This window comes from Protopterus annectens, chromosome 16.part0 (genome assembly GCF_019279795.1).
Source record: "Protopterus annectens isolate FY-2018-M chromosome 16.part0, PAN1.0, whole genome shotgun sequence".
Taxonomy (NCBI): Eukaryota; Metazoa; Chordata; order Ceratodontiformes; family Protopteridae; genus Protopterus; species Protopterus annectens.
The window spans coordinates 880,132,991-880,146,429 of record NC_056750.1 but is presented as its reverse complement, the minus strand read 5'-3'; the positions used below and the strand labels follow the sequence as shown (position 1 = coordinate 880,146,429).

General features: G+C 36.8%; 1 protein-coding gene across 1 annotated transcript in view; it reads right to left on the bottom strand.

Moving 5' to 3' along the window:
- Positions 1-2,267: 2,267 nt before the first annotated feature.
- LOC122790678 (zinc finger protein 845-like) overlaps positions 2,268-13,439 on the bottom strand; it is a 368,884-nt gene continuing 357,712 nt past the window's right edge. Inside the window, exon 9 of the mRNA XM_044058201.1 lies at positions 2,268-8,963. Coding sequence (XP_043914136.1) covers positions 6,964-8,963 — 2,000 coding nt within the window. The 3' untranslated portion in view covers positions 2,268-6,963. The remainder of the gene's footprint in view (positions 8,964-13,439) is intronic.

Genomic DNA, 13,439 nt, shown 5'->3' with positions numbered 1-13,439 from the left:
GTCAGAAACATTGCATCTATTTGCCAACTGCTAACACTAATTAAACCAACCAGGGTCTGCATTGCTGACAACAGCACAACAGTTCCACCGCAAAATACTATTACTAAATGTTTTTTGCATGAATAACTGTCTTTAATGCAAATGAATCTGAGGGACTGTAATGTATCTGTATCTGCCCTGAGGGACAACAATGTTATTTCTTTTGTGTTCTCACTTGGCACAGCTTGCTTACAGACCCTATTCACCATCTCTGGTAGGGTTCTTCATGATGTCATGGTTACACTGGTCTTAAGTGATGTGGAATACATTACATTGTCCACTACAGGATGGAGTGTATCTGGACATGGCTGCACACATTCACAACTCTCTACAATAGCTGTACTTCTGCTGCATCTGACGTGTTGATGTGCAGTACGTTTAATTAGCTCCTCTCCATCCACACAGGGTGTTGTGACTATCCTTTCTTTACACCTCTCCTTAAATTTCTGCCTTCATGGCCAGTACTTTTTGTTTTGATGTTACATTTCCATAGATCTTTTTGATACAGCCAGGATCGAAAGAGATCCATGTACAACACCATTTGTGTTCCTTGATTTCCTGATTGATGCCCATGTAGACAGGAATTGCAACATATATCCTCTGTTCGATGCTGTGTGCTGTCAGTATTATGCATTGTTGATGTTATTTACCATTGCAGACAGGGATCAATATTGTGAGTGTTCGATCATTTGAATGCATTCCCTTCAAAGACTCCATTCTTAGGTCAGGGTAAAGTTAACAACCATGAAATGTATTACTCCAATCTTTGATGTTACATACATACACACATACATACAAATATTTTAAGCATGGGCATTAATGCCCTTCTAGCCTGCCAATATACCAAATTACTTTTTCCCATAACAACTGTCTGGGCTGTTCTTAAAAAATTTTTAAACTAGTACTTCCTTTAATGTAATTTGGTAGTCTGTTCCATGCATCAGCTACTCTGTCAGAGAGCCAATTAGTACACTTCTCATTCCTACAGAATCTTCTACATAGGTTGTCTGATGTGGCAGTACAGGCAGACTCTGATCTAGAACTTCAGCAAAGGATAGGAGAATGGAATGCAAATCTGAAGGTACATGGGATGAAACTAAGCACAGATAAGACAGTGGTAATGGCAGCAGATTGGGGAAATCAGAAGAAGCTGAGAATAGAGATGGATGGGAAGATAGTGGAACAGGTAAACAGCTTCAAGTATCTGGGAGGGGTGGTTGAGGAGAAGGGTAGTCTGAATGAAGAGGTCAAAGCTAGAATCAGAGGGGTTGCAGCCAACTAGCATAGAGTATCAGGTGTAGTCTATGACAGAAGAATGCCAAAGAAGCCGAAAAGTAAGGTGTACAAGACAGTGGTGTGACCAGTACTAATGTATGGTACAGAAACCTGGGCAGTAAAGGCAGAACAGTTGAAGAAGCTAGAGGTGATGGAAATGAAGTGCCTGAGAAAGGTGGTAGGATGCACACTGCGGGACAGGCAAAGAAATGAGGACATAAGAGCAGAAGCCAAAGTAGCTCCAATTGCAGAAAAGATCAAAGAGAACAGATTACGATGGTATGGGCACATGTGTAGAAATGCAGAAGACAATTTGGTGAGGGAGATTTGGGACAGACAGGAAGAAGATAAGAAGAAGCGAGGGCGTCCAGCAAAGAGGTGGATGGATTGTGTGAAAGAAGATCTGCGACAGTCAGGCATGAGTGTTGAAGAAGGCAGGAGAGTGGCACTGAATCAAGAGAGTTGGCGACAGTTAATACGATACCCCGACCCCATGTAAATGGGAAAAAGGGGGATGATGATGAGGTTGTCTGATGACTCTCTAGTACTTTTTGTTAACCCCAAACATTCACAGAGATAGTTGTTTCTAAATGCCCTATACACCTGAATAAGATCTCCTCTTAGAAATCTGTAAGATAAACTGTACAAGGTCAGATATTTTAGTGTTTCATAATAAATTAAATTTTCACATTCATGGAAGGTCTTGATATATTTCTGCTGTACTCTTTCCAGCTTACTCTTGCTTGTTTTCTTATAGGGTTTCCATATTGTTATTCCATACTCAAGTTTGGGTCTAATGTAACTAACAAACAATGACTTCATTATTTTTGATTTCCAAGACTTTATAAATAATTTTATACAACATATAGTTCTATAACTATCATTAACCAATTGGTTGATATGATTAGAAAAACTCATAGCTGAATCTACCCAGGTCCTTAAATGAGTTTCAATCACTGTGTGCTGCATTAAATATTCACCTTTCAATTTATGTCGCCCAAATCTCATATGCTTAGTTTTTGATGTAGTTATCAGCATAAGATTCCCCTGTGCCCAAATGGTCAATTTAGTCAAGTTATTTTGCAGACATGCCTTATCTGCAACACATGTAATCAGCTTACCCAGTTTCAGATCATCTGTATATAAACTGTAGAACACCTCAGATGAAAAAGTTAGGTCTGAAAGATACAATCTAAACAAGTAAGGGCCTAGGACAGAGCCCTGTGGGACACCCTGACTTTAGCCAAGGATTTCACATGTCCATTTGCTGTATGATACTTGTCATGTCCTATTCATAAGCCACACAGCCATCTGCCTTATCAAGAGTACATTGATACCTAGTTGTTCTAATTTATTGACCAGTGTTGTGTGTATGACCCTGTCAAATGCTGAAGTTACATCTATGTAAATTACATCACTAAGAGTGTTTTCTCAGCTTGTGCAATGTATCAGAATTGCCTCTTTCTCTAGCTCTTATGGAGTTACCTGTATTGGAAATAAAATCAAGTATGCTGAGATTTTTTTATTATCCAAGTTTCTCCCATTACTATTACTAAGGTAGTTTTCTTCCAGATTGTTCTAGTTTCTGCTTGCATATCCTGAGAGTTTACATGTTTATATGTCAGTATTCAAGACATTATAGAGAATAGGTATAGCTATTTCAGTCCCCGTTTTTTTTGCCCTTTTTCTTCATCTGTGATATCTGGTTTGATAGTTTTCTTAACTGTTGATATTGGTTGATCTCAGATGTATCAGTAATTCTTTGTCATTCATGTCTCTAATGCTTTTCAGCTACTTACATATTGTAATATTTGCACAAGCTCTGGTGTAACTCTTGTCACATTGTTGTGCCTTTGATATTCTAGACTCTCAGACAGTAGTATATCAGAAACAGAATCCCGACGTGCAACAGCTTCTGGGCCTGTGTTGCAGAACATACATTTGTCTGTATGCATCACTTTTTCTAGAGATTTTTAGTCACTTATCCACAGTCTGTATCCTGAACTGGCACTATCAGCTTTAATTTTTTTTGGTTTTAGAACATGTGTTTGTTTCCAGGAGTTCTCTTTATTTGCCACTGCAATCATGAGCTTTGTAATTTTTTCTTCTTTTTCTGTTCATGATCTTTATATTTCTCTTCGTTTTTGGCTTTACTTCTTGCGACCTGTTTTTGTTCACTTCTGGGTTGATTTCCTCACCCATTCCTTTCTGAAATGTTTTGTTAATCTGAACTGTGCCATAAATGTATACTTCTTTTCTTCATGGTTTAGAACTTTCATTATGTTTGTAAATATAATTTGACATGACAAGATGCAAAGTACCACCACAACCAACTAAGAATACTGACACACAATTTCTTATTTATCACTTAATAAGCAGTTTTCTTATTTTCTTACTCAAAGGATCCGTCCTTTTTTTTGGAGCCAATCTGTCACATCAAATCTGTAAATTAACTCATTTAATTCTGAGCAGCAGGAGGCTAATTAAAACCTTTGCTTCCTGAGATCCTCTAAGACAGGAAACTATTTGCTTTCAGAGAGCTTTTCTCTAAAATTCTTATTAAAAATGCACTTCATTTGATTTATGTGTGATAAATTATCTAAATTACAAAAAATGTAAAATATGACAGCATCTTGGTAGAAAACGGGATAAACATTGGTGTATTGTATACTGCAGATGTATGAAAGAAAAACTATTTTTTGTTTGCCAAAAATGCTAGTGTTATGGTAAAACAAAGGGTTGTAGTTCTGAAACTGTGCAAGAGAGATCCAAAATTTCAGCAACAGAATTGTTCACCTGGCCAAGAGCTTTCCAATGATGTATGACAAAGGGGGTAGCAAACTGCTGTTTTGTGCTATTGCTGGATCATGCATACAATAATTTCACAAAGCTTCAAAACCATATTAATCTACAAAGCCACTTGTCTTGTCTTAGATGGCAACTTCCAGTAGCAACACTGTGTGAATTAGTGCCAGCTATAAAATTGCGGCATTTGTTTATCTGTAGGTCACAGAGCTGTTTATGAAATTAGTACAATTATAAAAATATAAGTACAGTCATAACTGCCTTACCAAAAGAGCATTTATAATTCAAAATGTCTTCACACACCATGTTTTAATTTCATTTTTTACTAACATCCACTACTTGAATATATCACCCCAACAAGACAGTATCACACTCTAATTTTGCATTATTAATGTAAACATGGAAATTTATCATTTTTCATAATGTTTTGCAAACACACCTAACAACTCCAGCTCTGAATATCCCATGCTGACAATTTCACTGGCATGCTTAGTAGAGCATGTCAAGTTGTAGATTCATTCTTGCTGCCTTTGTTTTATGTACAGACCTTTACCAGGTCTTCAGAAATTAGACTTTGAAAAAAGTGATGAGTATACTTGTTTCAGGAGTACAGGACAACAACTAATAAACAACCATAAAGAAAAAGAAAGAGAAACCAAGCCGTAAAATGTCCATACTTTATTCCAGAAGATTAAGCACTTTCATTCAGATTAAAGGACTAAATCTTTTGGAATAAAGGATGGAGATTTTGTGGCTCGGTTTCTCTTTCTTTTATCTATGAATGGAAGCTCTGCCCCCATCTGATTATGACTTTAGTGACCAATAGATTATCCTTGGTTCCAGATAAATTTCTTTCATTGCCATTTATTCTACTGCCATGATTGAATTTCTGTATACAAGTTACTAACTGTCTGTATCAATTATACTGCACAATCTATATATTACTGGAAAGTAAGTTATTAGTCAATACTTCTTAGCACACTTTGCAGGCTCACTTTTAAGGAGCAGTGCATTCTTCCCACTGTTTGTTAACCAGGATAATATAATTTGTGGGTCTTCATACATAAATCATTTTAATTTAGAGGTATATTATGGTAGAGTGATGTTGATACCTTTAGCTAGAAATTGGTACAGCATGTAGACTCAATTGTTTCCTGGTGTTAATTTTGGGTGTTACTTATTTCCATTGCACATCTGCTATGACTGCATTTCTTACCACTTATTTTACCTCTTATTTATTTGTTCATTCAATACTTTAGTTATGTGTGTATGCATGCAGTTTTTTATTGAACATGCTAGTCTCACTAGGCCTATGGCCCATTTCCATGGGAGACTTTGGGTGGGATTCATAATAGCAAAGGAAAATGTGTTCAGGACACGTGAAAAAAGTAAGTGTCATGGGCTCCTACTGAGCTACCAACTACTTAGGTAGACGGGAACGCATTTCAGCCTTTTCTCAAAGGGATGGAACACTTAGAAGCCCATTCAGCGTACATATTTAATCCATTTCTCTCTTCCTTTCTTAATCTCTCCAAATATTTTGGGGTTCCTAATACCATAATGAGAAAGCATCCTATTCCAGAGTCAGGATACAATTAAAGTTAATGAGATTACTATTACTTCTGTCTTTGATATTTGCCAGGAGTGCTCTTCTCAGCACTCACAATGCACCCAGAATTGCCTCCTTCTGCAGTTCATACATGGTTACATGCATTGTATGTACTGGTAGAATATCTAATATTTAAGTACGATTGTAAATTCTTCTTATTACTCTTGTTGCTCCTATTACAAGTGGAAATATCTGGGTGTCTTTCTTCCACATTACTTTCACTTTTGCCAGCAAACCTGGACATTTTATAACTCTTTGTCTTATATACAAGACACTATTATTGCTGGGAGTAGCAATTTGAATGAATAACATCACTTTTGCCATTTTTCTTTGACTGCTATATCTGGTTTTCTTGCACCTATTTTTCTCAGCTGTTGGTATCTGGTGAATCTCCGATGGCCATAATGTAACTGTAGATAATGCTTTATGGCTCATTTTTTTCCACTTCTTTTCAGGTACTTTTATATTGTAATGTTTGCAAATCACCAGTTCAACAGTCCCACCAGATTATTGTGTCTTTCAGTATATAGACCCCTAGCCAGGAATGTATTACATCCAGCAGAATCTGCATTTGTCTGTTTCTCCCACTTTTTCTATAAACTTCGTAAACCAAAGTGCACGTAGCCCACTGTTTTGGGCTGCGATCATTAGCCTTTTATCTTTTACTTTAAATTCAGCTCTTCTTAACCATTCCTGCATCAAATCTTTGTCAACATGTGGTTGTTCTAGGACTTTCTATACTTACCACTATATTTGTGTGCTTTCCAGTTTTCTTTCCTTTCCATTTCTTCTGGTCCTTGTCAGTATATTTTTTCTTTTGTTTGTTGACACTTTTAGTTGCTCTCTAATTCACATCCACTTCTACTTTGATTTCCATTCCCACTCCTTTCTGACTGCTTTTGATAAACTAAGAAAAGATGTGATCTTTGACTTCTTCTCCTCATGATCTGTGATCCATTGAGGTCAGCAAATATGTATGCAGTTCCACAATGGCAGACCTATACACATAGTCAGTTTCAAGGAGGCCCATCAGAAAGAGGAATATATATTCTTAGTATGCACGTCTGATTCTCCTACTTTTTCTACAGACGTTGTAAACCAGTGTATAAGTAGCCCACTATCTTGGGTCACCATTATTAGCCTTTCGTCTTTGGATGAGCCTCTTGTGAGTCTTTCAATGTGTGTTTCTGTGAAACTGACTCGTTTAGAGGAGCTCCATTTCCCCTGTGAACCTCTTAATGTGCTAGTAACTCACTCTTCAGTCCAAAACTCTTACCACAGTGAACAGATTTAAGTGTTTTTTCCTTTTTGTGAGTCTTTTGATGACATAAGAGAACATCCTTTCGACTAAAACACTTACTGCATTCAGGACATTTGTAAGGTTTTTCTCCCGTGTGAACTCGTTGATGGTTTCTGAAGAGTTGCTTGCGTGTAAAACACTTAGCACACTCAGCACATTTATATGGTTTTTCACCTGTGTGAACTCTTTGGTGAATTCTCAGGGACTGTTTATGTGTAAAACACTTACTACAGTCTGCACATTTATATGGCTTCTCGCCTGTGTGAGCTCGTTGATGGGTCCCAAGTGAATGTTTATGAGCAAAACACTTACTGCATTCAGGACATTTGTAAGGTTTTTCCCCCAAGTGAGTTCGTTGATGGATTTTAAGGTACTGTTTGTGTGTAAAACATTTACTACATTCGGGACATTTATACGTTTTTTCCAATGTGTGAGTTCTCACTATGTGACTGTTCTGATGGCGCATCAGATGACCGTGCCACATAAACTGCCTATTACATTCGGTGCATTTATATGGTTTCTCCCCTGTGTGAACACGTTGATGGATTCTTAAGTTTTGTTTCTGCGTAAAACACTTATTACATTCAGCACATTTATATGGTTTTTCCCCTGTGTGAACACGTTGATGGATTCTGAGCGATACCTTATGTGTAAAACATTTACTACATTCTGGACATTTATAAGGTTTTTCCCCTGCATGAGTCTTTAATGTGTGAAGGGCCTGATGATGTATCAGATGAATGTGCCACATAAACTGCTTATTGCATTCAGCACATTTATATGGCTTCTCCCCTGTATGGACTCGTTGATGGATTATAAGAGTTTGTTTCTTTGTAAAACACTTATTACATTCAGCACATGTATTCAGTTTCTCTCCGGTGTGAACTCTTTGGTGAATTCTCAGGTAGTGTTTACTTGTAAAACACTTACTGCATTCAGTACATTTATATGTTTTTTCCCACATGCGAGTCTTCATTGTATGAGCCGTCTGATGCCGCATCATATGACTGTACCACATAAACTGCTTATTGCATTCATTGCATTTATACGGTTTCTTCCCTGTATGAACAGCCTGATGGCGTATTATGCTATTTCTTTGTGAAAAACACTTACCACATTCAGAACACTTATATGGTTTCTCCCCCGTGTGAACTCGTTCATGGATTCTAAGGTTTTGTTTCCTTGTAAAACACTTACTACATTCAGCACATTTATACGGTTTCTCTCCCGTGTGAACTTGTTGATGGTTTCTGAGATCATACTTACGTAAAAAACACTTACTACATTCAGAACATTTATACGGTTTTTCCTCCATGTGATTATTCACTGTATGAATGGCCTGATGGCGTTTCAGATGACTGTGCCACATAAACTGCTTATTACATTCAGTGCATTTATATGGCTTCTCTCTTGCATCAGATCTCCGACGAATTACTGCACTTTGCTGTACAATAAAATTTTTGTTACATTCAGACCTATTGTTGCAGTTATGTCCCGAGTGTTGCTGTGATACAACAGGGGGAAGAAGCGTAGCAGTGTCTATCACCTGCTGCAAACAATGATGTACATTCTTTGTGGGGTGATGTAAGTGGGGTGGTTCGCTGTCACATTCAGACTTCTGGTTGGAGTTTAGTCCTGAGTGAAGGTGCGGTGCACATGTGAAATGAACCTTGTTCGAGGCCTTCACAGGCAGAACACTCTGCTGAAGGTTCACTGTAGAATGTTGTAATGGGGTTGCTTCACTGTCGGATTCAAAGCTCTTTTCATAGCTTAGTCCTGAGTAGTGCTGTATTACAGATAGAGCAGGATGCAATAACTTGTAACCATTCACAGGCTCAGCACACTGATGCAGTTTTACTATAGGCTGTGGTAATGTGGCTGCCCCAGCTGATGACTGCTGACTGCAAATCCCTCTGCACTCGGTGTATCTGATACCTAAAAAAAGGTAAAGTATTATTTTATCCATCACAATGAAGAAGCAAATGTCCAATATTTCACCTACAATAGCACATATGCATTGTTTACCCATTTTACAATACTATGACCTTGTTTTCTATTTACAGTTATTTTCTTCTCTTTTTATTGATACAGTTACTAAAGTAAAATAAACACTACTGCTCAATTTCGTATACTTGGTCCTCAATGAGAATCTCAAAGTGGTGCAAAAACAGTACACAACTATCACAATAATCACACAGCATGAGCACTTTTGACAAAAAAATAAACTTGCTTCTCAACCTTTATTCGCCAATAAGTGTGATAAGCCTTTCTGTATATTTAACCATAAAATCCAGCTGTTGGAATGTGCTGTAACTGTAGAAGTCAGAACATGCTCCCTGCTGTACTAAGGCTAATTCTGGAGCTCGCTGCCACAGCAGACTTAACTGGCACAGCAAGCAGGAGTAACGTGTACAAAACAAGCGATTTAATGTGGCAAAGGAGGGCAGGGAGGCTAGCTAGAGTCGATTACCTGAACTAATTGGGACTTAGGGTAGTTGGGATAATTAAACTATTTGGATAATCAAACATACATTGAACTGGATTAAAAACAAAAATTCTAAAATCTTTTTTCTGCACACAGGGAATACACTTTTCAACCATTCATCGATTTCAGTGGACAATAAATAATATGTTTTACTCATGAGTGGGCTATAAGCTCAAAACACATGCAGAAATGAGTATGTATAATGTTTATACGTTCAAACTTTATGACTTTTCCTTCCCAAAAAGTTTGGAAGGCTATGTTCGGGTAACTGACATTTCGGATAATCGACGTTCAGATAATTGGCTCTACTGTAAATGATTCAGTGTAGCAATGCAGAATATAGTGGGCTACAATATGGAGACCTGTGGAATTGTTAATAAAAAAACTTATTACTTTACAATGAATGTGAAAGCAGACAAACTCACAGCTGATTTGCTTACTTAATTGTAGGCAGAGCACTAATCCAACTTGACCCTTTTCATACTTCAACAAGGAGCACAAACACATGAAACAACACAACATAAGGAGGTAAAATACCAGCTCTGTGAATAAGATATAAAGTGTGTGATACAGTATCAGTGCAATGTAAATAGCCAAAATACAAACAAACACAAAACAAACACAAAAACAAACAGAATCCTGAATTATGATGCATAATATAATACACAAGTATAACTGTAACCTAGGGTGTGTATTTCCATTTTGAGAGTCAGGTTACATGTTTAGAACAATGCAGAAAGGAGAAAAGAGTAGAAAAAAGAAACATGTTTCTGTAGATATTATAGTACTGTAGGAGACGGGGAGAGAGGGTAGAAGGGAGATTTACATTTTACAAGTGTCTGACAATTATTAATAGTTTAACTGTCAAAGTCATAGCCGGCCTTAGGCATAGGCCAACTAGGCAGCCGCCTAGGGTGCCACTTTAGTAGGGGCACTTTTCCAGTATTTATTTGTTGTAGGTAGACCAGGATGGGGGGCACTGTGTGGTGGGGGGGCCATGGTGGTTTCTTTGCCTAGAGCACCAGTTGACCTAAGGCCGCTCCTGTCAAAGTACAGAGAAGTTTTATGGATATATTATCCTGTAAAAGCATTTTTATTGGACAGTTTCAAACAAAAAGTTTTTTCAACTTGTTTCAAAAAACACAGAGCATTTCAATACATTTTTATTGGGCAAACAGTTGTTTTCCAAGTTTTTGAAAAAGAAAACGGGCACAAACACGGAGCTGAGAACACACTGTAAAAGCAAAGAAACCACAGTAAGTAATCCACAAAGAATATAGAAACGGATCCGTTTCTTAATAAATATTTTTCGTGGATTACCTACTGTGGTTTCCTTGCTTTTACAGTGTGTTCTCAGCTCCATGTCTGTGCCCGTTTTATTTTTTGTTGTGGTTTTTGGTGCTGTTTATTCCAAGTTTTTGAGTTAACAGCAATAAGCTAATGTCACTGTAAGTTTATTATGAAGGGTATGAAAAGATAAAACACTAGGACTGAATGCTCTAAAGCTGTATAAAGAATGGATTGTGTGTTTGACTGGGAAAGAGAGGAAAGCATGTCATTTAAGAAACATATTAAGGAAGGCTCCAAGAAGGCCAACTCTTAGCTGGAAGAGAAGTCATTTTGTTAGGATCTGCCAGTGGTGTTCATTATGTAGGGCAACAGTTGTGAACCAACATAATTTCTTACAGGTTATATGTAGGGAAGGCTAGCTTTTCTATGAGGCTGGAACAATAAGGGGATGTCAAACTCAAAATTTGTAATCAATTCTCCTTTTGCAACTGCTGTCTTACCTTCTGGGGTCAAGGAAAGAGAAACTTTCTAGGTTCACAAAAATAATTTGTTGATCTTTACTTTTGTCACTTAAGTGTGCAATTGAAAGTTGAATGATCCAATTATATCACTAGACATTTGAATGTATTGCTTGTTTCAAGAGAATTATTGACTCCACTTTCCATTTTTCAAGTTTTAGGAGTAGATGCTATTTTTATTGAGTTCTTGACATTTTTTCTTTTTTAGTTAAGAATAAAATGTTAATAACATAACCAGGTGTCAAGGTGGGCAAAATCCTGTTGAAGCAGCTTATTATATTTATTTATGTTTTCAATAGTTATGGCCTATGCATTTCATCAAATGGGTATAGTAGTTGTGATAAAACTAATGGCTAATATCCACCCAAGCACTGCTACATATATGTGAATCCAAAAGGAGAACCTCCATGAAAACAAAAAAAAACAAATAAAAACTAAAAACAGTTCACGGTATTTGATCAGCAAATAGCAAACTGCTTCAATGGTACATATGAAACAGAAATTGTCTTCTGAATAGACCCACTGTAATTCAAGACTGAATCTTAGTCCAATGTAGTAGCCACAAAAAGACACCAGCTGTTGTTACATTTCTATGCAAATTAAATATGTTATAAATACACTGACGATAAAAGGAAATCCACAAATGAATGATCCAAAGTCCATTAAAACAGAACTTTATTATTAATACCACCAAAAAATAAACAAAGTAAAACATGAGAGCAGGTTTAGTACTTTCGTCCTAACAAAACATTTGGATTTCTTCAGAACCTGCCATCGTTTAGCTCTCATCCCATCTTATACCTTATGGTTAATAAGACTTAATTAAATAATCATTTCATGGTGGGTTGTTTCTTACAGTTACATTAAACAATGTGCATAAACTGCATAAATTAATTAATATAAAAATACAAATATAACAATATATGTGAATATGTATATAAGTGAAAAAAAATATTTTATAAAGCACTTCTTTATCATAGTGTAATAAAAAGTATTAAAAGCACTTTAAAACAATGTACTACAACAAAACTTATAAGTAAAACTCCTGGTGTTACCAGGCGGTTAACCATCCAAAAACTAACCAGGCCTGATGAACCACTGAGTATATGAATGCAAATGATAAAAAGCTGGAAAAAATGGAAGAAGCTTTAAACAGATATTCAGATAAGGTGACAGAACTGCAAAACTCAGAGGATGAAATGAAGAAGGCTGAATATGAGGCTGCACAAGAAGAGATGTTTCAAAAACTAATAGAATTAGAGGGCAGAGCATGTAGGGAAAACCTGAGATATTATGCTGTACCGGAGAAGTTGGAAGGAACAGACTGTATTAATTTTATGAAAGCACAAATAAGCAACTGGACTAGTATTCCACAGCAGGAACTGTTAATTGAAAGGGCACACTGTGTGTATGCTCCAAATCTGGTTACTAAAAAACAACCTAGACCTTTAATAGTAAAAATTCAGTCTTAATAATAGAAGGAGCTGATTTTGACAAAACTGTGGCAGAAAGATAAAGTGCTAAAAGTGGGAGATAGAGTTGTTTGTGGAGAATGATTACTCAGTGTACACCAGGCAGAAGAGGAGTAAATATATTCCATTATTTAGGTAATGTTGAAAAGCAGATGTGAGATTCAAACTGCTATACCCAGCCATCTTCTTAGTGCTTTTCCTTGGAGGGGCAAAATCATTTTTTCATGAAGTACATGCTAAGGAGGAAATACAAAAGTTTGTCCAACAAAGGGTGAGCTATGAATCAGAAGGAGGTTCTGCTTCACGTTCTTCTGGTGCTACAGACTACAGAGACACTGAGCTTGTGAAATATTTTCCACTGTTTCAATTGCCGGAGAGAGAATGAAGAAAACATAAGAATCTACTAGAAAATATTGGAAATGAAACAGAGACAGGATTTGGGAAATGGAGATAAACAGGATTAAAGCTAGTAACTTGAAAATCGACAACTCTGGGATGATAAAGCAATAATTATATTTGTGAAACATGACAGAACAGGAAAATCTAAAAATATTGGACTCCCTTGGACTTTGTTAAACTTGTGGGGAACTTTAAAGCATATACCCTACTTGGGTCTATATACTGAAACACCAAACGATGAAAACAG